This window comes from Crinia signifera, chromosome 4, assembly GCF_055691185.1.
Source record: "Crinia signifera chromosome 4, ASM5569118v1, whole genome shotgun sequence".
Classification (NCBI taxonomy): domain Eukaryota; kingdom Metazoa; phylum Chordata; class Amphibia; order Anura; family Myobatrachidae; genus Crinia; species Crinia signifera.
In genome coordinates this window covers 37,631,897-37,654,703 of record NC_139220.1, presented here as the reverse complement: position 1 = coordinate 37,654,703, position 22,807 = coordinate 37,631,897, and the positions used below count along the sequence as shown (strand labels likewise).

Genomic DNA, 22,807 nt, shown 5'->3' with positions numbered 1-22,807 from the left:
GGACGCCGGGGCAGCAATTTTTTTAAACAGATCGCTGGGGGTGAGGGGCGAACTGCCGCCCTCCAGGTGCCTAGAGTTGCCTAGTGGTGGCGCCGGCCCTGGATACACAGGTTTTTAAATCATGTGTACAGTACATTTTATTACTTTATGTTATTGCTTTTGCTTTTATAGTATAGTATATTAGTTCAAATATAACCAGTGGCGCTGGAACGTTTTTAGGTTGGGGGGGGGGGCAAGATATAATCTCATTTTGGCGCCCCCTAAATTGCTATATGTTACCCCCTGATAGTTAATGAAATATGTTTTCATCAATAGTAATAGAGTAACAGAAAAACACTATAGTTTTATTAGTAACAAAATAACATTTGTCCAGCACATGTCCCCACATGCCTCATATGTCCAGCACATGCCCCCACAACCCTCATATGTCCAGCACATGCCCCCACATCCCTCATATGTCCAGCACATGTCCCTATAACCCTCATATGTCCAGCACATGCCCCCACATCCCTCATATGTCCAGCACATGTCCCTATAACCCTCATATGTCCAGCACATGCCCCCACATCCCTCATATGTCCAGCACATGTCCCTATAACCCTCATATGTCCAGCACATGCCCCCACATCCCTCATATGTCCAGCACATGTCCCTATAACCCTCATATGTCCAGCACATGCCCCCACATCCCTCATATGTCCAGCACATGTCCCCACACCACTCATATGCCCAGAACATCAATTGTTCACACACTCCCCATAACTTAATACATCCCCAATGTACATTAACTCAAATTGTGAGCAAGTTTAGAGATCTCCTCAACTTACTTTTTTTGTTTTGCTGCCTGGATCCCTCCCATACACAGCAGGGCAGACACGCTGGCCGCAGCAGGATGGGGTTGGAGCGCGCTGGGGACCTGGATGCTGGATGCCATGCCCATGCGACGCTCGTCGCTGAAGCAGCAGGGGGCGGGCGGCCGCGGCGTCGGACACTGTAAGTGTCAATCAAACACCGCTGGGCAGGGCGGCCGGCAGGGAGGGGACTGAGTCTGACAGGGAGGATGGATGGAGGCATAGCACTGCAGGATATGTGAGTGTAGAAAAGACCTCACACATACATCAAGACACAGACGGGCCCACGGTACTTTAGCGCCTCAGTAATTTTGGGGGGGGGGGGGGGCAAGCTGCCCCCTCCCCCCCCCCCCCCCGTTCCGGCGCCCATGAATATAACATGATAAATATGTTTTGAATCTCTATTATAAGGAGAATTATGTATTTTAACTGGTATTGAAGATTAGTAAATCTGAAATAGAAATGTCAGTGTGCTAACTAGAATGATAATCTATTGCAATAGTTTTTAATGATTTTTATTAGTATTAAAGGTTTATACAAACACAATTTTTTTCCTTAAACTTAAAGGTAAAGGAGTTATACACATGTCCACGTTAATGGATATAATGCATCTGCAACATACAAAACAGTACAGTATTTTAAGCAAGAAAGTTTTATGTCTGTTATGGTAAAATAACATGTTGCTTCATTTTTATCCAGAAACAGAAAATCCTCTAAATTGAAACAAAATACTTTTTGTTATGCCTCCTATGGATATATTCATCCAGAAACAAAAATGTGCTCAGTGCTTATAGCATGATATTTCCATTTGCTTCTAATGCCCCTTTCCCACTGCAGGCTTTACACGGTAAAATGCCGTTTTTTTAGCCTTTTTAAACGGCTAGAGCTGCAGTGGGAAAGCTCCAGGTATTTGTTAACCGGGTAAAAAGCAGTGTTTTACCCGTGTAAGAGCCGTTTTTTTGGCAATGGGAAAGGGTTTTAAATGGTATTTAGAAATAATAATAAAGGTTAAGAACATGATTGGTGCATGTGATGTTTTTAATGACAGGTAAGGTTTACTAGAGAGTTTAAACGTGTTGCTTTGTGGTTTACACGGGTAAGTGTGAATGGGACATTTACTGCTTTTAAACGGTAACTTACCATTTAAAAGCTGCAGTGGGAAAGGGTCTTTGTGGCTCTTACCCGGGTAAAGACCCATTTAAAAAAAACGGGTCTTTACCCGGGTAGGCAGTGGGAAAGCAGCATCAGTTTGCATCATACCTGGAAACTTTAGGCCCATACACACTGGGCAACTTTGAGCTGAAAGTCGCTCAAAACACCCAGTTTGAACGGCTTTCAGCTCAAAGCCGCCCAGTGTGTATGGCCGCCCAGTGTGTATGGCCCGGCGATGAGCGCTGCTGCGCGCTCCCGCATCATCGCCGGGAAAGCCGTTCATCTGCTGGTTATACCAGCAGATGAGCGGCTTTCAGGACGGCTTTGCATAGCTCTGCGCTATGCAACGCCGTCCTCCCCCCTCCGTCAGCGCCGGGCAGGGGGAAAGTCGCTCAGTGTGTATGCACTGAGCGGCTTTCCCCACAGCGATGATTGGCATCATCGCTGTCCATACACGCTGGGCATAGTCGCCCAGTGTGTATGGACCTTTAGCCTTATTAACAAACTTAATTTGATATACTAAGCCTTAATTAGAGATAAAATGGAGAGTGATAAAGTACACATCAAGCAGCTCCTAACTTCCATGTTGAATTTGAAAAATGACAGGAGTTGATTGGTTGGTAGTTTATCTCCATCAACTTTGTCGCTCTCCAAGGCTTAGTACAACTGCCCCCTTGTATGATAGTTGGAGAAGCACCCTGGACACAAAGTGGTATATTTAATGCCCTGGGCGAGCGGTGACAGCGAGCAGGGCTTCCTGCTCGCTGTCACCGCTCGCCCTGTCAGTATTCAACTGACCCCCCTCATAAGCCGATTCCCCCTCCGTTTATTTGAGGCTGCAGAGATACTCGCGGCTAAATACAGCGGGTTCGCTGCATTAGCCGTGGGTCTCGCTGTTTGGGGGAATCCTCGCGATTCACCCGGAACGTTGACTAGGGCGAGCGGCCGGCAAGGGGGTTAAACAGCACGGATAGCTGGTTTTCTGCGATCCTTGCTGTTTAACCCCCTCGCCGGCCGCGGCGAGCGGCATTGAATACTACCCAAAGACTCAAGACACTGCATGCTGATGTACTTAATTTTATGTGTATCTGTTGCATCGCGGAACCTGTTAGCATGTTTTGCAGCCATAAGATTTGGCCAGTGATTTCCCACAATCAACCTGATTTCAGGGATTGACCTTGACAGGGCCCTGTACTGAAAGATACCTGAAGAAAATATTTGTCTGCCATTACTACCGCAGCTACTACTAATTATAATACCGTAATAGGAAATCATTTACAATTTTAAAAAGTTAAGATAACATATAATGACACATATAGTAAATGGCTGTCAGCAGTGAAAACTGGCATATATAGCTATTATATGAGGAAAATATTCAGATTTGGTGTAAATGCCAAGACAAGCCTTGCACACAGTATGGATCTTTATATTGCATGATGTCCCCTGAAGTAGACATATGATTTTAAATCAACTGTGGTAAAACTAAACTGAGTGATTGATCAAAACATCTACTATATTATACCCTATACCAGTGGTTCCCAAACTGTGTGCCTAGGCACCCTGGTGTGCCTCAGGACACTTGCAGGGGTGCCTTGGGTTGGTGGACCAAGATCAATTCATATTATGAATGGTCAATGTAACAGGTAAAACCAGTGCTTGTGGCTGCCAATCATAATACAGGTAGAGTATCCCCTATCTGTGCATCCCGTATCCAAATTATTCCAAAAACCGAGGTTTTTTTGGGAATAATTCAATTTTTTTTTTTGTCTCCCCCCCCCCCCCCCCCTCTAACCCTTTTTTAATACTTACCAAGTCCCCCGACGTCCATGGCAGGCCTTCAGCATCCTCTCCGGCGTCTCCAGCGGTCCCAGGAGTGCTTTGCGTGAGTGCGCGCGCGCCGTCGACGTCACCGGCGCGCCTGGGAACTCACGCAAAGCACTCCTGGGACCGCTGGAGACGCCGGAGATGATGCTGAAGTCCTGCTGTGGACTCCAGGGGCCAACGTGGACGCCGAGGGACCACCGGGCACCACCAGGGGACAGGTAAGTATGCCTAACAAACTTTTATTCCAAAAACCGGAAAATTCCCTTATCCGGAATGCTCGTGGTCCTGAGCATTTCGGATAAGGGATACTCAACCTGTATATGTGGACAAACAGAAGCAAATCCTGTCCCTCACCAGATAACTTTGACATAGAAACACTGCACTTCATTTAATATTTTGGCCTAGGGGTGCCTTGAAAATATTTTGATGCTCTAGGGTGCCGTGATTAAAAAAAGTTTGGGAACCCCTGCCCTATACATTACTTTCCTTGAATTTTTTTTTCTTTTAACTGCCCTGTTATGGAGTTAAAAATTTTGACATAAAGTGCTCAGTGCTGGTGAGCTTTACTCAAGAATTTAATTCTGTAGAAATTAAAAGCTACCACTAAGTGATGTTAAGAGTTCCTATAGAAGATAATTACTTAAAAACAGCTGTCTACTGTCGTGACCTCTATACATGAAAGGGTAAAATTTACAATCTTCTGTTTGGTCTAAAGATACCAAAACATCTGAGCCCTGTTTCCCCAATTTCACAATCCAACAAGAACATTTGATCAGATTCATTGATGATTTGCACTCTCTTGAGGAAACGGGGAAATTCTTAACGTTAAAAATCCCTGATTTGCTGATCCTGATCGTTTTCATTTGAGATTAGGGACTCAAGCTTTTAAACATGCTTAATATTCCCGATTCTCCGATCCACTCGTTTGGGTTTGGCCAATAGCTTCAGTCTAGAGACAGAATTGAAAGAGGGACATTCATTTACAGTAGTTGTTATAGCAAATAGATATACAATTTATTTTTATTGAAATCAGTCCGTTTTATTAATATGAGTATCTTCTGTTTGTCTTCCTTCAACTTCATCCTCTTGGGCTTGATCCATCGCTGTTGCTTCTAAAAGTGCTTCAGCATGTGTGACCAGCTCTAAACTAGAGAAGCAACATAGAACTCGAGTTAAATATCATTATGCCACATTTCTGAGATAAGTTTGCACCCCCAGGGCAGCCGTCAATGGGGGGAATGGGGGTACTCCAGTACCAGGCCCAGACAAAAAGGGGGCCCAGGACTGGAGTTTATAAAGTATAATTTGTCATAAACAAAGGTCACATTTCCCTTGAACCAATATAGAAGTTGAGTAGTGCGGCCAGTGGTGCAGACACCGGAGGTCTGACCAGGCATTTCAGGTGTTTAAGAAAGGCCCTGCTTCTTTTTTCAATCCGACCCCACAATTTCTGATGGCATAGATCAGGATTCCATCAGCATGTGCTCTGTAAACGTTGCCAACTTTAGGTATATGCCATACCTCCCAACAAACCTCCCAACCGAAATTAGGTGGCGTGGCTTTCCAAAAAGGGGGCATGGCCTATAACAGGGGTAGCCAACTCCAGTCCTCGAGAGCTACCAACAGTTAGCGTTTTCTAGGTCTCATCACAGAAGTAATTAGCTCCACCTGTGGATCTTCTAAAATGTGTTAGTATTGAGTGCACCTGTGTGCTTGCGAGGTGAGCTGGAAAACGTGAACTGTTGGTAGCTCTCAAGGACTGGAGTTGGCTGCCGCTGGCCTATAATCACATCTTTCCATGAGGTCATGCCCCCATTTTTCCACTGTGTGGGGGCATGGCCCAGAGGCTCTGTGAGCCTCTAGCCATGTCACCAGCCCCTCTGGCTGCGGGTATAGACGCTGTGCACATGCAGCTGACAGGGGGGGGACTCCTGACTATCCACCCCCCGCCGCAGCCCCAGGCGGGACACGGGAATGTCCACAAAATACCGTGACGTTCCCAGGAAGCGGGAGGTATGATATACTGTACCTTTTATTCCTACTATGCTGCTTGTTTCTCATTGGTTGGATATTATTGTAGTGTATATTTCTTATACATGCTTTGATGCAACATCTGACATTAAATATGTTTTCCATCTATATTTGACATGATTTTGTCAGTATTCATTTATAATATTGCCTGTGTTAGAGAAGCAAATCTCTTAATGCTGTAGTTAGTTGGTAATTCAGATTGGTTTAAGGATATTGTATATTTAACCATTGCCTTCATTTCTGATGTCCTTCCTATGATGTGTGCAACTGTGATAATAATATGAAATATTTGCATAAACGGATGATTGGAAGTTGCCACATTGGTTTCGGTTGCATACAATGGAATAGCATACTGACGGAGGATTGCCTCTAGTGGACTTACTGGGAAATACATCACTGACTTTTCCAGATAATACTTTATTTTATTCTTTGTTTGTTTAAACTTTGTTTGTTTAACTTTTTCATTTTTTTAACTCTTTATTAAGAAAAGTCTAAACTATATGTAAGAGGAAAACATAATATGATCACTGAGGAAAGGAGAACAATCAATACTTACTTGGGATCCAAACCTGACATGTACTGTCTTCTCAGTTTCCCTGGTATTGAGAAACAATAATAGAAGGAATTTAGAATGACACAACATCTATTTTTTTAGTGCTGAACTGGCCAAAAAATAAAACATTTCACTTTGCACTGTGGGCCCAGACACTGGTGTAACTATAAGGCTGCAGCCCCCGCGGTGGCGGGGAGGCGCCGGGGGTCTGCGGGCGCTATTTTTTCTCTGCCAGCTCCCCACTGCTTGTGGGTGCAGCGGGGAGCTGGCAGGGGGGTCCGTGCGGCGCGGAGGTACCTGTATTCAGGGAGAGCCTGGAGGTTCCTGTGCCGCTGAGTATGATGTTGCCGCCGCCGGGGTCCCTGCAGTGAAGTGGAAATAACGCGCTAGAGATAGCGCGTTATTTCCACTTCACTGCAGGGACCCCGGCAACATCATACTCAGCGCCGCAGGCGCAGGGACCTTCAGGCTCTCCCTGAATACAGGTACCTCCGCGCCGCACGGACCCCCCTGCCAGCTCCCCAGGGGGGTCTTTTAACGGGGGGCAGCGGCTAAATTGCCGGGGGGGGAGGGGGCGGCTAAATTGTCCCGGCGGGGGGGAGCAAAATATTTCGTTACGCCACTGGGCCCAGACCTGTTCATTTTATCGAATGACCATGCATGGGCCCTTATTCTGGTTGACTCGCAAGGCTGCAATTTTTGCAGCCTTGCAAGTCCACCAAGGGCCGCCCACACGGCCGCCCCCCCCCCCCCGAACCCCCGCAGGCATGCAAATGGATGATTTGCATAATCATCCATTCGCAGCCTTGGGTGCGGGGAAGAAATTATTCAATGGTCGGCGACCATGAAATGATCTGAGACACCTCTATGGCTGCCCGCGCCCACGTCACCAGGCACTTTGCAGGGTAACTCCCATGAAACGCTTGGCGTTCCCATTTGCAAATTGCCCGGCCCACCTGAGTGTCCCAGAAATCACATGCGGCGCCTGGCCCTTGGGAGGGAGGGCCGCTGACATCGGCCTCCGTCTCCCCATGGCCATTGCAGCGCTGAGTAAGTCTTTGGCAAATATCCTCTGTAAAGTGCTGCGGAATAAATGTGCTCTATATAAATAAGTGGTAATAGATAAATATCCACATTAGTATTATGTTCTGTTCTGTGGGTAGAGTTCTCTCTGCTGTTCTTTCTATTATTTCATTTAATGTGCAACTTATATGAAAAATGATCTGTAGATCTCCTACAAGGTACACAATAAGATGTAAAGCACCTACAGATGGAGCCCCTCTCTTCCATCAGACTGGGACACGCATGCGTCTCACACGTATGCGCATCCCAGTCTCTCAGCAGCTGGGCAGCAGGACCCTGCCCTTCTCCACTTCAGGCAGACGGGCAGGGTTAGGGGGAGGGCTGGGAGGTGGGAGCAGCGGCGGCGGCAGGGACCCGGGGGGAGCTCCGTCGGAACAGAGCGCACGAGCGCCTCGTGCACGCGCGCCCCCTTCCGATGGCTGGCGATAGAACCAGCCCCTGCAAGGATGGAGGACGCTCCATCTGTATCTCAGTGACTGGCATTACTCCTATTACTAGTCATATGTTAGCAAAAATCAGATCCGGAACTCACCTCTGCATTTTAGAACCAGAAGTGGAGCCATAACCACCAGAATCAGTAAGAGACTAATAGTAATTATCAGAACGTGGAGAAAAATGCCTCTCTCCTGCAAGACAAATACATTCTCACCATCATCATCATTATTTATTTATTTATTTAATTATAATTTATTTATATACATTCTAAATATAAATAAACATTTCAGCTGATTGTGGCTACTTGACTCATATAAATGGGCACAGATGTATGCAGGAAACATCACTGCAGCGATTTGTAAAAAATGGTAATGCTAGAGGAGGCGTGCCTCCTGCCTGCATCTGCTATCTGACTGTTGTCACCATGGAGACAATCGGTCATAACGTTGGTAGCAGTGGTTATCTGAGTAAGCCGACACATCCGAAAATGCAGACCTTGGCCTCAGCACAACCAGAAAACAGGGGCAACGCTCTTTTTGTGAAAACTGACCAGTCCCTCCTCCTGTCAATCAGGCTACAGCTTGGGGGTACTGCATCCAATCACACAGGACCTGTTCTGCACATGGCTTATGTATATGAATTGGGTCCTATGTTTTATTAAAGACACAATGGGGCAATTGAGTTCTTGGCAATGTGGTATTACAATGTATGACTGTGCAAATCAACAATATTAACCATATGTCAACATCACACATTTTATTATACACATCTATAGATACTTTATACTTCTAATTGAATTACCCCAAATGGATTTGTTAACAGACGAGTAAAATATCATCTGCAGTCTACGGCGAGTAGTGATTGTGTGCCGATATTTCCGATATCGGCACATACCTATTCAATGTGTCCGCATTGTCGCCCATGCAGATTCGACAATCGAAGACGACCGCTAAATTGTCGACTCCTGAAAATTTCCAACAGTTGGAGGGACGGAATAGGTGGAATGGTATATGGGCCTAATTCGGACCTGATTACTGCTGTGCAAATGTGCAGAGCCCTGCGTTCAAATACACATCGCCCAGACAGAGTGAAATACTGCCCTGTGTAGGTCTGCTAATCGCATCCCATCTGCAAATCTATTCGGAACAAGTCAGAGACAGAGGCTGATTGAGGCCAGCACTGAAGTCGCACACCCTCTATTCTGACACTCCCAAAAAACAGGTGGTTAACACCCACAAATGTCAGTCAAATTTCAAGGGGATCGTGAATAGACTCAAAAGATACTTTCTGTTGCTGTTTGGCCTCATGCAAGTGTGTAACAATCCGTACGCATGCCGAGTTCAATAACTGGTAGACTTGCGAATTAGCACAACAGCGATCAATGCTTCATCGGGCCCTATGACACAAGCGACATCGCTGCTCGACAAACGTAAATGTGCCATTTTATGGAAAGTAAATGAGAGGCTCATACATTTAAAAGTAAGGTACTTGGGAACACAGCCAGGTGAATATTTGACTCCCATGGCGGGATGTAACACAGTCCAAGTTTGCCAGAGGTGTGGAATGCTGGCCGAACACAGACTTTTTTTTTTGAAGCGGCAATCATTTACAAGGTATGGTTTTGCCTTAGGAATGATTGCCGCTTTAACCTAAACCTTTTACCTTATTTACTTGTACTGTGATATTTCCTTGGAGGAGATCCAGGACTCCTAAAAAATAAAAATATATAGTGTAAAAGAAAAGCAATATCGTAATTCAGCTGCCCTTGCGCCACAAGTGCTACAGTCACGGCATGAGCTATAGGAGTATTGGCTGGCAATAATAGTAATGGTCCCATGGCTACTGAACCTATCGTAAGTTGTCTGTCTAAAATATAAAAATGTATGGTCGCATCATAGGGGGTCAATTCAATTAGACGCAATTTATTTGCATCAATGAGTGTGGCTATATGTACCGTTCCACCGGATTCTAAGATCTACCGGAAAAGTGGACACATCTCACCGCATTACACCCACTTCATAGTGAAGCATGCAGGGTAAGATTATCCTGGAGAGTAATTATGGATAAGTAAATCTGGAGCCATGTTAATGTGCAGTTTTTGAATAAAAATGTAAAGAAAAACAGCGTGGGGTCCCCCTTCCTGGGCATAAACAGCGGACCTTGAATGCCCCGCATGCTGGGACTTGTGGTTCTCCAAGTCACTGCAGTGCAGGCTTTGTAGTTCCACAACATTACACAATAGTTGAACCTATTTTTAACCATTTATCAGCCTGGTGCCCATCGCCCCAGGGCAGTGGCGTAACTAGAAAATGTTCTCCCCCCACAAAACAGTCTCTGTCTCTGGCGTTTTTTTTACTTAAAATATCTCATCCTATTAGATGTCACCCATAGTGTCTCCTAATTCAGTTAATGTGCTCGCTGGCTCACTTGACCTAACCAGACGAATGTGGTATTTGGCAAGTATAAAAGTTGGATAGACAGAGTGATTCAGACCAACGAATGCAGCCCTGCCCGCTTCCCCCTGGTAACATGAGAGGGTATGTTTCAGAGAACAAGAAGAACAGAAGAGAAATCATTTGATTGAGTTAACATAAGACTTTGAATCAGGACTTTTGTGAATAAAATTAAAGGCCATTAAAAAAAAACCTTGCTTACAAGAACCATTTCCTCCCACGACAATGTTGGAATGAATTAGCCTCTTATTGGGAAGATAAGCCTCTTATTGGTTCCTGAAATGTAGTTTTTGTGCATTTATTGACACACTGCCCTACACTGAAAATTTTGAAAACAATATTATGGGCCAGATGTATCAAGCTTCAAAAGTGATAAAATGGAGAGTGATAAACAGCCAGCCAATCAGCTCCTACCTGCCATGTTACAGGCTGGGTTTGAAAAATAACAAGTACAGTAGGAGCTGATTGGCTGGCTCTTTATCATTCTTCATTTTATCACTTTTGAAGCTTAATACATCTGGCCCTAAATATTTCAATTTTTGTTGTAGAAAAGATTGATTTAGTATATCCACTCATATTAGCTGCATGTATTCTTACCCTTGTTGCTTAAATCACTTGTAGGCTGTATAGAAAGTGTGGCATCCAGTTCTGTTAAAGAGTCTGCAAACAAGACAAACACCCTTATAAAACAAGTGGCTGGAAAATAGAGAACAGAGAGCTGTAAGTGGTGTACCACAAGGTTCGGTGCTGGGGCCACTTCTTTTTATTATTTTTATTAATGACCTAGGACCTTAATGGCTAACCTTGACACTCCAGATGTTTTTAAACTACACATCCCAGCATGCTCTGCTTCAGTTTTGCTATTTTGTGGCCATGCTAAATCTGATGCAGAGCATGCTGGGATGTGTAGTTCAACAACAGCTGGAGTTTCAAGGTTAGCCATCAAGCACCTAGGAGAAGGTCTAAAGAGCAAAATGTCCATTTTTGCAAATGACACCAAACTGTGTAAGATAATTAGGTACTTATGTATTATCTGGACTCCCATGTTAAATGCACCCCATTTTTTCATACCCCTACTATCCAAATACGCATGGAGTTGATTTTATATAGTGTGGCGAGCGCAGCGAGCCACCGTGCCCGAAGCGTGGCGAGCGCAGCGAGCCCCGCGAGGGGACACGGTCTCATAAGAAAAACGGGAGCCCAGATATTACATAAGTACCGGTAATTATATCAGACCAAGGATGTGGCCTCTCTACATAGCGACTTACATAAACTGGAGGGTTGGGCAGCAAAATGGAAGATGAGGTTCAATATCGATGAATGTAAGGTTATGCATTTTGGGACCAGTAACGTGCATGCAACATATTATTTAAATGGAAAAAATGTAGTAAATCATTTCTGGAGAAGGATTTGGATGTGCTCATAGACAATAGACTTAATAGTATTGGTCAATGTCAAGGATCAGCAGCAAAGGCCAACAAGGTATTAGCATGCATAGAGAGGGGCATAAAGGCAAGGGAAGAAAGCTTTATCATGCCACTGTATAAATCGTTGGTACGTCCCCATGGGTATTTTTATTTATAAGGCGCCGCAAAGTGTCCGCAGCGCCATACATAGCAGACAAAAAACCAAATGACAAGGTAACGTACAGGGTGTGTAAAAATAAAATCAGCATCAGTTCAGAAGTAGGTGTCAAAATTGTCGAGGAGACTGAAGATGAAGTAGAGGAAGGGAAGAACAGGACAGGAGGACAGGTGAGGTAAAGAGGTAGGGTGAGTAGGTGAGGCAGGAGGACCCTACTCATAAGAGTTAACATACTAAAAATAGGTGGGTGGACGAACGAAAAACAACAGGATAAGTAGGAACGGAGGGGAACGGAGGCAGAATAGGAGGATCAAAAGAGGTTAGGAGGAGGGATAGGCTAGTCGAAAAAAGTGGGTTTTGAGGGAGCGCTTGAAGGAGGTAAGGGAATCAGAAAGCCTGATGGGTGGCAGGAGGTTGTTCCAGTGCAGGGGGCAGCGCGAGAGAAGTCTTGGACACGGGAGTGGGAGGAGGTGATTAGGTGAGAGGTCAGTCGGCGGTCAGCGATGGAGCGAAGCGGACGGGAGGGAGTGTGGATAGAGATCAGTGAAGAGAGGTAAGGAGCGGTGGAGGAGGAGAGAGCCTTGTAGGTGGTGGTGAGGAGTTTAAAGAGAGGCGGAGGTAGAGCGGCGGGAGAGGAAGATGAGCCTAGCAGCAGCGTTAAGAATGGTTTGGAGAGTTTATTCCTCTATGGAGTCTATTCCTCTATGTTACATATGTAACTTCTGTGTCGCTACTAGCATCTATTCCGCTTGTCTGTCTGTCTGTCTGTCTGTCTGCCTGTTTGTGTGCCGCTATTAGCAGGGGAATGGGTCATAGGGTCGATAGCACAAAGGTCAACATGCATTAGGTCAACCAATATAGGTCAACATGCATCAAGGTCGACATGTCTGAAGGTCAACATGGGGTTAGTTCGACTGGGTCATTAGGTAGACACATACATTAGGTCAACATGGGCAAGGTTGGCAGTCAAATGGTTAACATGGGTTTTTTCACATTTTTTTGTCCTGACATGTCAACCTTGATGCACTTCGACCTATAGTGGTCTACCTTAGTACTGTCTACCTAATGGTATACCATTAGCGGCCATTTTGTATAACAGTCTGTAGTGGCGCCACAGTGCGGTGCTGTATACCTGTCTGCCTGTATTATATTTAGACACTACAAGGGACTGCACCGATATCACCTTGTCCATCGCGGATCAGTACCCAGTGCTTGGTTTCCCATCTCCAGTACTGCGGCGCTAGTGTGTACCATCAGCCGTATGTGATGAAAATGGGGTTGCAGCACTAGGCCACACCCCATCTGTCCAAGGTCATGCCCTCCTTATGCAAAGCTCCACCCCCTTCTCGGATAGGTCAAGTACTCTACAAAACATACATTGGGAGGTATGATATTGGGAGTAACAATCCCCAACACATGCACATCCAACAACATTGCATTCATTCTATAAATAGTATTAATGACACTGGGGCCTGTTTCACACCCTTTAAACATTTTCCCATACAACTTATATCTCTTATAGCTGCTATTTGCATCAATAAGAGAGGGGTATTGTGACTACAGTATCTATTATTTTTTCATGATAGTATGATATGGAAAGCTCTCATGTGAAACTAACCTTTGCTGATTACATATATAAGTCATCCACCACTATCAATGTACCTACATAAAGCCTAACATGAAAATTCTGATGCAAAACTATTTAGTAATTGAGAGCGAAAGTCACCGTTATCGCGTTCCACTTCTGAACTGTTTTCATCAGTGGGTTCTAGTTTTCTAGCGTTATGTACAGTGTCAACAGTTTGAAATTCTGCAGAGGAATCAAAGAAAATCAGAATCATTGATATTATAACGATGATTGTTCAGGAGATGAGTTGCAGTGATGAAATGCCAAAAAGTCACCTTCTTTATATAGACTATAGCTGAATGCGCCAGCCTAGAACTCTCTCACAAAAATACCACTAGCCACCTCCTTAATAAGAATATATACACAATCCCAGAGTTAAAGTAAAAGTAATATGTAATCAGAAATGAGAGCGAAAATGCTAATGTAATATTTAATAAAAAAATGTTATAGCAATAATCATATATATGTGATTGACCCCCGAGGAAGTCCCGGACACCATGAAAGGGATGAAACGCGTTGGAAACCTACAGACACCTCTCCACAAACTGATGCAGAGTATTAGATAAGCATTAATTGTAATTTTCATTGTACGAGTCCATTTAATCCATTTTTATGTTTTTATGTGTGTTATATTAACTTTTATTCAAACAATATCACTATCATGTTTTCCCTACTGCGGGGGGAGTCTCTCTCAGATTTTAAGGTTTTCGCATTGAAGGAACCGGCTGAGAATAACCCAAAGCAAATAACCAAGAAAAGTGAGTGAAAAATCTCTCTCACTACCACACTGGGGCTCTTATTCTGGTTGGTGCGTTCATTTCCGTATACTTTCGGATGCCGTTTTTTAGCCGTCTGCGCATGCGCGGGGAACACTATGCGCATGTGCCACGCATGGTCTACGTACTTGTACTCACTAATACCGCACAGAAATGTGCACCGCAATCACTCGTGAAATATGGGCGTATTATGGGCGTCATTCGGAATGACACAGGGGCGTACTTTCAAAGTGGTCTAAACTGGGCGGAAACATGGGCGGACACGGGGGAGTGCACTTATTTTGGTAGGCGTGCATTCGGACAGAACACCGAATGCACGCGACCAAAAAGGCAAGAAATATGCGGTGTCCATAAGCAAGTATTGCTTTGCGGACACCACTCGGTCATGCGCTAGGCAATCGGAACGCCTAATCACTACAACCAATGTCAGGTGAACACAATACAATCCACTCCTTTACCCATTCCTTGTTAATTACACGCTTGTCACTGCTTCAATTGGAACCATTGCAGCTTAAATGGAACATTACTAAACACACACATATATATGCAGCACTTTTCACACACTTTTACACTGCAAATAATGAACACAACTTAATAGTAATATATATGGTCGACGAGTATTAGATCGACGGTGTTTTGGACGAAGCCGTTAGTCAGACTGTCCGGTTTTATCGAAAGTGTATAGATAGACAGTAGCATATGGTCGATCATAGTTAGATCGAAATATGCAAGGTCTTACGGCAGAAAGGTAGACCGCTATTAGGTCGACCTGTATCTAGGTCGACCGCATTTTTATCGACAAGTACGAGGTCGTTAATCGCTAGGTCGTCCGCTATTAGGTTGACCGGTAAATATGTCGACCGTTTCAAGGTCGAAAATTACAAGGTCGATCAACAATAGGTCGACCGCTATAAGGTCAACAAGTGCAAAGTCAACTGTTTATAATTTGAGCACATTTAGGACGCCTTACACAAGGTTCACCGTTAATAGGTTGACACATAAACCACGTTGTACAGCAGTATTCTGACGTGGCACCACAAGTGCCACAATGACCTGGCACTGCTTAGCGCTGCACACCCCCATTACACCATCACCCATGAAGCTCTCCACCCCTGGGATCCCTCCATCTCCCTAGCTGCACCCATTAAATACGGCACACCTATTGCCGGCTAAATGCAGACTCCCCAAGTCTCCCCATAGAGTCACACAGCCTCCCGTCTACAATTAGAAGCTCAACTCCACTCTAGCGCATTGCCGGGCCCTATCATGACTGCGGCGCCCAGTAGGCAGCTGCCCAGGGTGCCGGGATCTCGGGGGGCGCTAAAGTCTGCCTATCAAATATTCGAGGATTTCTGTGGAGGATCCCTGTTGTACTTAATGCAGCTGGCTGCTGTGGAACCTCTGACACCTCCCCCACACTTTCCCTAGAGGCATACTTCCCTACTTTGGTGCCTAAGAAGTCTTATACCGGCCCTTGTGGCACCACAAGTACCACAATGACCTGGCACTGCTCAGCGCTGCACACCCCCATTACACCGTCACCCATGAAGCTCTCCACCCCTGGGATCCCTCCATCTCCCTAGCTGCACCCAATAAAGACGTCACCCCTAAGCACTCCTATACCTGACTAAATCCAGACTCCCCAAAGTCACACAGCCTCCCGTCTGCATGTAGACCTCAGCTCCACGCTAGTTGATAGCGCTTTGCCGGGCTCTGTTATTACTTGTAGTGCCACGTCAGATGATTAGTGCAGAGTATTGAGAGTGGCAGGGTGTCATTACCGTCATGAATAGGTGCTACAAGAGTGCAGTAAGATGTTAACCTATTAACGGTGAACCTTGTGTAAGGCGTCCTAAATGTGCTCAAATTATAAACATTTGACTTTGCACTTGTTGACCTTATAGCGGTCCACCTATTGTTGATCGACCTTGTAATTTTCGACCTTGAAACGGTCGACATATTTACCGGTCAACCTAATAGCGGACGACCTAGCGATTAACGACCTCGTACTTGTCGATAAAAATGCGGTCGACCTACAGTAGATACAGGTCGACCTAATAGCGGTCTACCTTTCTGCCGTTCAACCTTGCATATTTCGATCTAACTATGATCGACCATATGCTACTGTCTATCTATACACTTTTGATAAAACCGTACAGTCTGACTAACGGCTTCGACCAAAACACCGTCGATCTAATACTCGTCGACCATATAATCCCATTCCGATGGCGCAAATTAATTAATTTATTTTTTCTTAAATTTCTATGTTTTTTAACCTTAATAAATAGTTAATTACAGTTCGAAGTTGTCTGTGTGTTTTTTTAAAATGGAAAAGTATATGTGTAACTTGTTTATAATCTTTTAAATAAGCAAACTGTACATACTGTATATAGATTATGTTATGTTCACATGCTGTAAGGGTTAATGTGTGTAATGAATATAGTAGTAATGTGTTTCAGTATATATTAGGATTTCATTGATTCAAATAGACAACAATCCCTTTTTAATGAGGTTGCCTAATTGCATAAGTGGGTCATGTGTTCGCTGTGTGTGCTCCGAAAAATAGTGTTGTATTGAGCGTAAATACTCCGCATCGGTGCCTACGGCCAGGTTCCCGTACGTTCTAACGCGGTAAGACCGTGCTTACGCTGTAAGACCGTGCAGAATCTGTACGTGTCCACCGCACACGCAAGGTTTGTAGGTCGTCCGTACACACGCCCAATTCTTAAATAGTAAGTCCGTCCGAATGCGGAGGCTCAATGGGCGTTTCTACGGACGATGTACGCATAGCGTTGTGTGCGGCCCGCTCCGTAAGAATTCGGGAATGTACGCACCGATCAGAATAAGGGCCTGGATGCTGTTGATATTGTGTCACTCAGCATCTTCTACACATTCTTTATATATTTTCTAACCACACGGTGGCAGTAGAGCACCACTTATCTAACACTTTATGATACTGTGTATATGCACATTCAGCATATATATATACTAGTAAGCCTGCTTGAAGCAAAAGCTTCGAAAGCTAATCTGCAACCTTCTGTGTTTGTGCATGTGTGAGAGAGAAAGACATGTATTTTAATTCGCTGCCAACAGATGGCAGTGCTTCGGAGACAAATGGACACTAGACATATAAAGATTACTAGGTGATTCATCGCGCCCTACGGGTGCTCTTCACACCGTCGTAAGGGGCTGCGCCCCCTTAATTTGTGACCGTTTATATTGTGAGACATATAGTTAGAATTGTATGAAAGATGCCTGTATTGCAACTTGAGTTATAGGTGAAATGTGCTAAATAGAGAGCATATGATTTGGAAGGGGGTGTGTATTGTATTGTTTTGTTTAATTAAAAAGCGGTTACAGAGTAAGATGTACATTGATAGTGTGGATGGTACAGTGACATTTGTGGGTGTGCGTGCATGTTGTTTAGGTGTGTGTGTGTGCAATAGTATAGTAGGGTGTTTTGAGTCAGCGCCTCCCCACTGGCGGAGGTCACGACACAGGAAAACAGAAGGCTGGGTAGTGATAGGGGTGTGTGGGCATACGGGGGACTAAAGAGGAGGATGGGGGACACTGTGCATCTTCTGCCAGTGGGTGACGGTCCAGCGTGGCAGCACAGGAGTACAGGACGGTGCCCCTGAGTCAGTGTCTCCTCCTACTGGGTGGGCGTTAGGGTGCATGAGAGCAGGAGGGTGGGTGGTAAAGCATGATAGGGGTATGTGGGCAACACAGGGTGAGCGGGTCCCCACTGGCTGAAGTTACGGGGCAGGAGAACAGGAGGCAGGGCAGTGATAGAGGTGTGTGGGCATGAGGGGTAGTAAAGGTTTTTGCCTGTTGCAGAGTAGGGATGGGCAATGGTGTGACTCACTGGGCTGGTCAGAGGCCTGTAAGTTTTTAAAAAATATTATATTTGCATTTGCGCTGACAATATATTTCCATATAGTTTAAGGTACCCAGATTACTTGTTGGGAGCAGCATCTTTGAAAAAGTGATCTACATACAGTATATTGTTTTAAATAATTATTTAGTTGTGTCTGTTATTATATATATATATATATATATATATATATATATATATATATAGTAGTGCAGACAGATGTGTCACTCCAGGGTCTTGGTAGTAAATCAGCGAGTTTTAATAAGCATAAACTGCAATCATGTGCGGCAGGGCCGACGTTTCAATGCCGCCAAGGGCATTTTCCTCAAGGCGCACTGCACATGAACAATATAGCATAAACAAGGTAAACACAGCCGCTGTGAAGCGGTGATACATTTATACTTACCATCCTGCAGAGTCATGGCCGGCAGCCGAGTGTGGCTCGGTCTCCACTTCCGCATGCGGCCGTGTCCCCGTCCATTGACGTCATCTCTGCTAGTCAGGAGCGCCTAGCAACCTGACGCGTTGCCGTGGTGACTCACTGAAACAAACTGGATGCGTCCCCGGCTGCCGTGTCCACGCTCAGAAGGATGTTTGCTAAGGAACCAACAGAGAGAGTAGACATGCTTAATGGTTGAAAAGGCAGGCATATCAGACAGTGTTCGTTACTGCAGACAACTAGACATGTACTAATAAATGCATGACGATCATGTAATAAAAGTCCAGCGCTTAAAGGTTCAAAGTCCAATTGAGGCGCTCATTCAGCCCCCCCGGTGATGTAGTTTGTAGACGGAAAATCCATTTGTTTTCTAGTCTCAATAGCGCACCCCCTCGATCACCCCCTCTATGGGATGGGGGAATGTGATCAATTAGGATGAACTTAAGGTCTTGCAGTGAATGCTTGTAGTCCCTGAAATGGCGAGCCAGGGGTTGGTCCGCCTTGCCAGTGCTTAGTGCAGTCTTAATTGCAGACCTGTGCAGGGCCATTCGGTCCCGAATGGTCCTGATGGTCTTACCTACATAGTGTTTCTGACACGGGCAGAATGCTAGGTAAATGACATGGGTAGTAGTGCATGTCAATATGTGGCGTATTTTGTATTTTATGTCCTTGGTGGGATGGTTAAATTCTTTAGACGGTTGTAAGGCTCTGCAGGTAGTGCACTGTAGGCATCTATAGCACCCAGGTGCTCTGGAGAGGAAAGTGGTTGACTCTTGTTTGTGCAATTTAAAGTCAGTAATGTCCGTGTGGACTACCATGTCGCGGATATTGCGTCCGCGGGTGTAGCATGACATTGGTCTCAAAGATTGCAGAGCAGGTAGTTTTTTGTCTGTTTTTATTATTGGCCAAAGAGCTTTGGTGGCTCGTTGGACCACTGCACTGGACGTGTTGAACATCTGTTTCCATGGTAATACACTTGCTGGATCCTTCTGTTTTCTTTCAAACAGTTTGGCCCTAGGTATTTTAAGAACTTCATCCCTGGTGCTTTGTAGCTGCTGTAAATTATATCCCCTGGCGCAGAATTTCTCGACAATTGCTTTGGTGCTTGTCTCTGCTGCTATCTGGGAGCTAGAAATTCTCATAGCCCTCATTAGCTGAGATTTGGGTAATCCCTTTTTCAGGGGTTTGGGATGATGGCTGGAGGCCAAAAGGAGCGTATTGCGGTCAGTTGGTTTTGAGTATATCCCAGTGTGTAGCTGGCCGCTCTTAATTGACACCTGGACGTCTAGGTAGTGTATGGAAGAAACTTGTATTTCATAAGTATATTTAATTGGTCCATTTCGGTTATTGATGGCTATGATGTGATTGGACAGGGGACCAGCAGACCTTGGAAAATCACATCATAGCCATCAATAACCGAAATGGACCAATTAAATATACTTATGAAATACAAGTTTCTTCCATACACTACCTAGACGTCCAGGTGTCAATTAAGAGCGGCCAGCTACACACTGGGATATACTCAAAACCAACTGACCGCAATACGCTCCTTTTGGCCTCCAGCCATCATCCCAAACCCCTGAAAAAGGGATTACCCAAATCTCAGCTAATGAGGGCTATGAGAATTTCTAGCTCCCAGATAGCAGCAGAGACAAGCACCAAAGCAATTGTCGAGAAATTCTGCGCCAGGGGATATAATTTACAGCAGCTACAAAGCACCAGGGATGAAGTTCTTAAAATACCTAGGGCCAAACTGTTTGAAAGAAAACAGAAGGATCCAGCAAGTGTATTACCATGGAAACAGATGTTCAACACGTCCAGTGCAGTGGTCCAACGAGCCACCAAAGCTCTTTGGCCGATAATAAAAACAGACAAAAAACTACCTGCTCTGCAATCTTTGAGACCAATGTCATGCTACACCCGCGGACGCAATATCCGCGACATGGTAGTCCACACGGACATTACTGACTTTAAATTGCACAAACAAGAGTCAACCACTTTCCTCTCCAGAGCACCTGGGTGCTATAGATGCCTACAGTGCACTACCTGCAGAGCCTTACAACCGTCTAAAGAATTTAACCATCCCACCAAGGACATAAAATACAAAATACGCCACATATTGACATGCACTACTACCCATGTCATTTACCTAGCATTCTGCCCGTGTCAGAAACACTATGTAGGTAAGACCATCAGGACCATTCGGGACCGAATGGCCCTGCACAGGTCTGCAATTAAGACTGCACTAAGCACTGGCAAGGCGGACCAACCCCTGGCTCGCCATTTCAGGGACTACAAGCATTCACTGCAGGACCTTAAGTTCATCCTAATTGATCACATTCCCCCATCCCATAGAGGGGGTGATCGAGGGGGTGCGCTATTGAGACTAGAAAACAAATGGATTTTCCGTCTACAAACTACATCACCGGGGGGGCTGAATGAGCGCCTCAATTGGACTTTGAACCTTTAAGCGCTGGACTTTTATTACATGATCGTCATGCATTTATTAGTACATGTCTAGTTGTCTGCAGTAACGAACACTGTCTGATATGCCTGCCTTTTCAACCATTAAGCATGTCTACTCTCTCTGTTGGTTCCTTAGCAAACATCCTTCTGAGCGTGGACACGGCAGCCGGGGACGCATCTAGTTTGTTTCAGTGAGTCACCACGGCAACGCGTCAGGTTGCTAGGCGCTCCTGACTAGCAGAGATGACGTCAGTGGACGGGGACACGGCCGCATGCGGAAGTGGAGACCGAGCCACACTCGGCTGCCGGCCATGACTCTGCAGGATGGTAAGTATAAATGTATCACCGCTTCACAGCGGCTGTATTTACTTTGTTTATGCTATATTGTTCATGTGCAGTGCGCCTTGAGGAAAATGCCCTTGGCGGCATTGAAACGTCGGCCCTGCCGCACATGATTGCAGTTTATGCTTATTAAAACTCGCTGATTTACTACCAAGACCCTGGAGTGACACATCTGTCTGCACTACTATCCACTTTATTTGTGGGCACCCGGGCATCATATATTCATCAGGAGAGTGCCGGTTCATCACCCTGACTATATATATATATATATATATATATATATATATATATATATATATATATATATATATATATATATTTAGGTTTTAAAGTAAAAGTAGTAGATACAAATACAGTATTATGAGAGAAAACAAGGTTTCTTATACTGTAACTAGCTGTATTTACGAGAAAACTATGGCTAGCATGACTATATACAATGCATTGGAGCAGTTTGGGTATCTAATATGTATTCGTCAAAATATGTTTAATTTAATACATTGAACACATATAAGAGTAAAGGAGCCCATACACGCTCCGTTTTTTGGCTCCATTATTAAGTTTTAAAGTACACATAGTATCGGATTACATGCATTGTGCATGCACTGCGATCCGATACGATGTGTAGGTAGTACAAAAAGTATGTGCAGCACATACTTTTTGTACCGCACAATGTGATGCGCAGGAGCGCGCATCGCATAGTACAGAACGGAGCCGGACACAACGGAGCGTGTATGGGCTCCTTTAGCATAACACAAATCATCAAGATCTTATAAAAAAAAAAATGAAGGAAGAAAGGACGATGAATGTATCATCCTTATATAGGCCCTTATTCAGTGCACAGTGAGAGTTAAAGTTGGGTGGGGTGTGTTGAAACTGAAATCTAAATTGCAGTGTAAAAAATAATGCAGCCAGTATTTACCCTGCACAGAAACAAAATAACTCACACAAATCTAACTCTCTCTGCACGTTACATTTGCCCCACCTACAGTGCACATGGTTTTGCCCATTTTCCAAATAAATTTGTACTGCGTTCAGATCTGAATAAGGGCCTAAACCCCCGTACACACGGGGGAGATATATTGCTCAGTTTCTCCTTTTCATCAGCGACCAGAGATGGTCGCTGATGAAAGGGAACCTCTGCCGGGCGGTGCCGCAGAGGCAATCAGCTGGTCATAGGAGCAAGCTCCTGCGACCAGCAATTAGAACGGGGCTAAAAACGGGAGTGCGCACCCTGCGATTTATCGCCGGAGCACACTCCCATCACTGGCAATATGGTCGCCTGCGACCATATTCCCAGCGATTTCAGCCCCTATCGCC

At 45.0% G+C, this 22,807-nt stretch overlaps 1 protein-coding gene across 3 annotated transcripts in view; it reads right to left on the bottom strand.

The window, feature by feature from the left end:
* Nucleotides 1-4,816: 4,816 nt before the first annotated feature.
* Nucleotides 4,817-22,807, bottom strand: part of LOC146073961 (uncharacterized) — a 37,533-nt gene continuing 19,542 nt past the window's right edge. For 2 of the 3 annotated variants that reach the window (XM_083181580.1, XM_083181581.1), the window contains exons 5-10: nucleotides 13,693-13,776; nucleotides 10,980-11,042; nucleotides 9,592-9,638; nucleotides 8,027-8,120; nucleotides 6,415-6,454; nucleotides 4,817-4,974 (exon numbers count right to left, since the gene is read on the bottom strand). In XM_083181580.1, the coding sequence (XP_083037706.1) occupies nucleotides 4,857-4,974; nucleotides 6,415-6,454; nucleotides 8,027-8,120; nucleotides 9,592-9,638; nucleotides 10,980-11,042; nucleotides 13,693-13,776 (446 nt within the window). In that variant the 3' untranslated portion in view covers nucleotides 4,817-4,856. The remainder of the gene's footprint in view (nucleotides 4,975-6,414; nucleotides 6,455-8,026; nucleotides 8,121-9,591; nucleotides 9,639-10,979; nucleotides 11,043-13,692; nucleotides 13,777-22,807) is intronic. The other variant, XM_083181582.1, reaches the window with a different exon arrangement.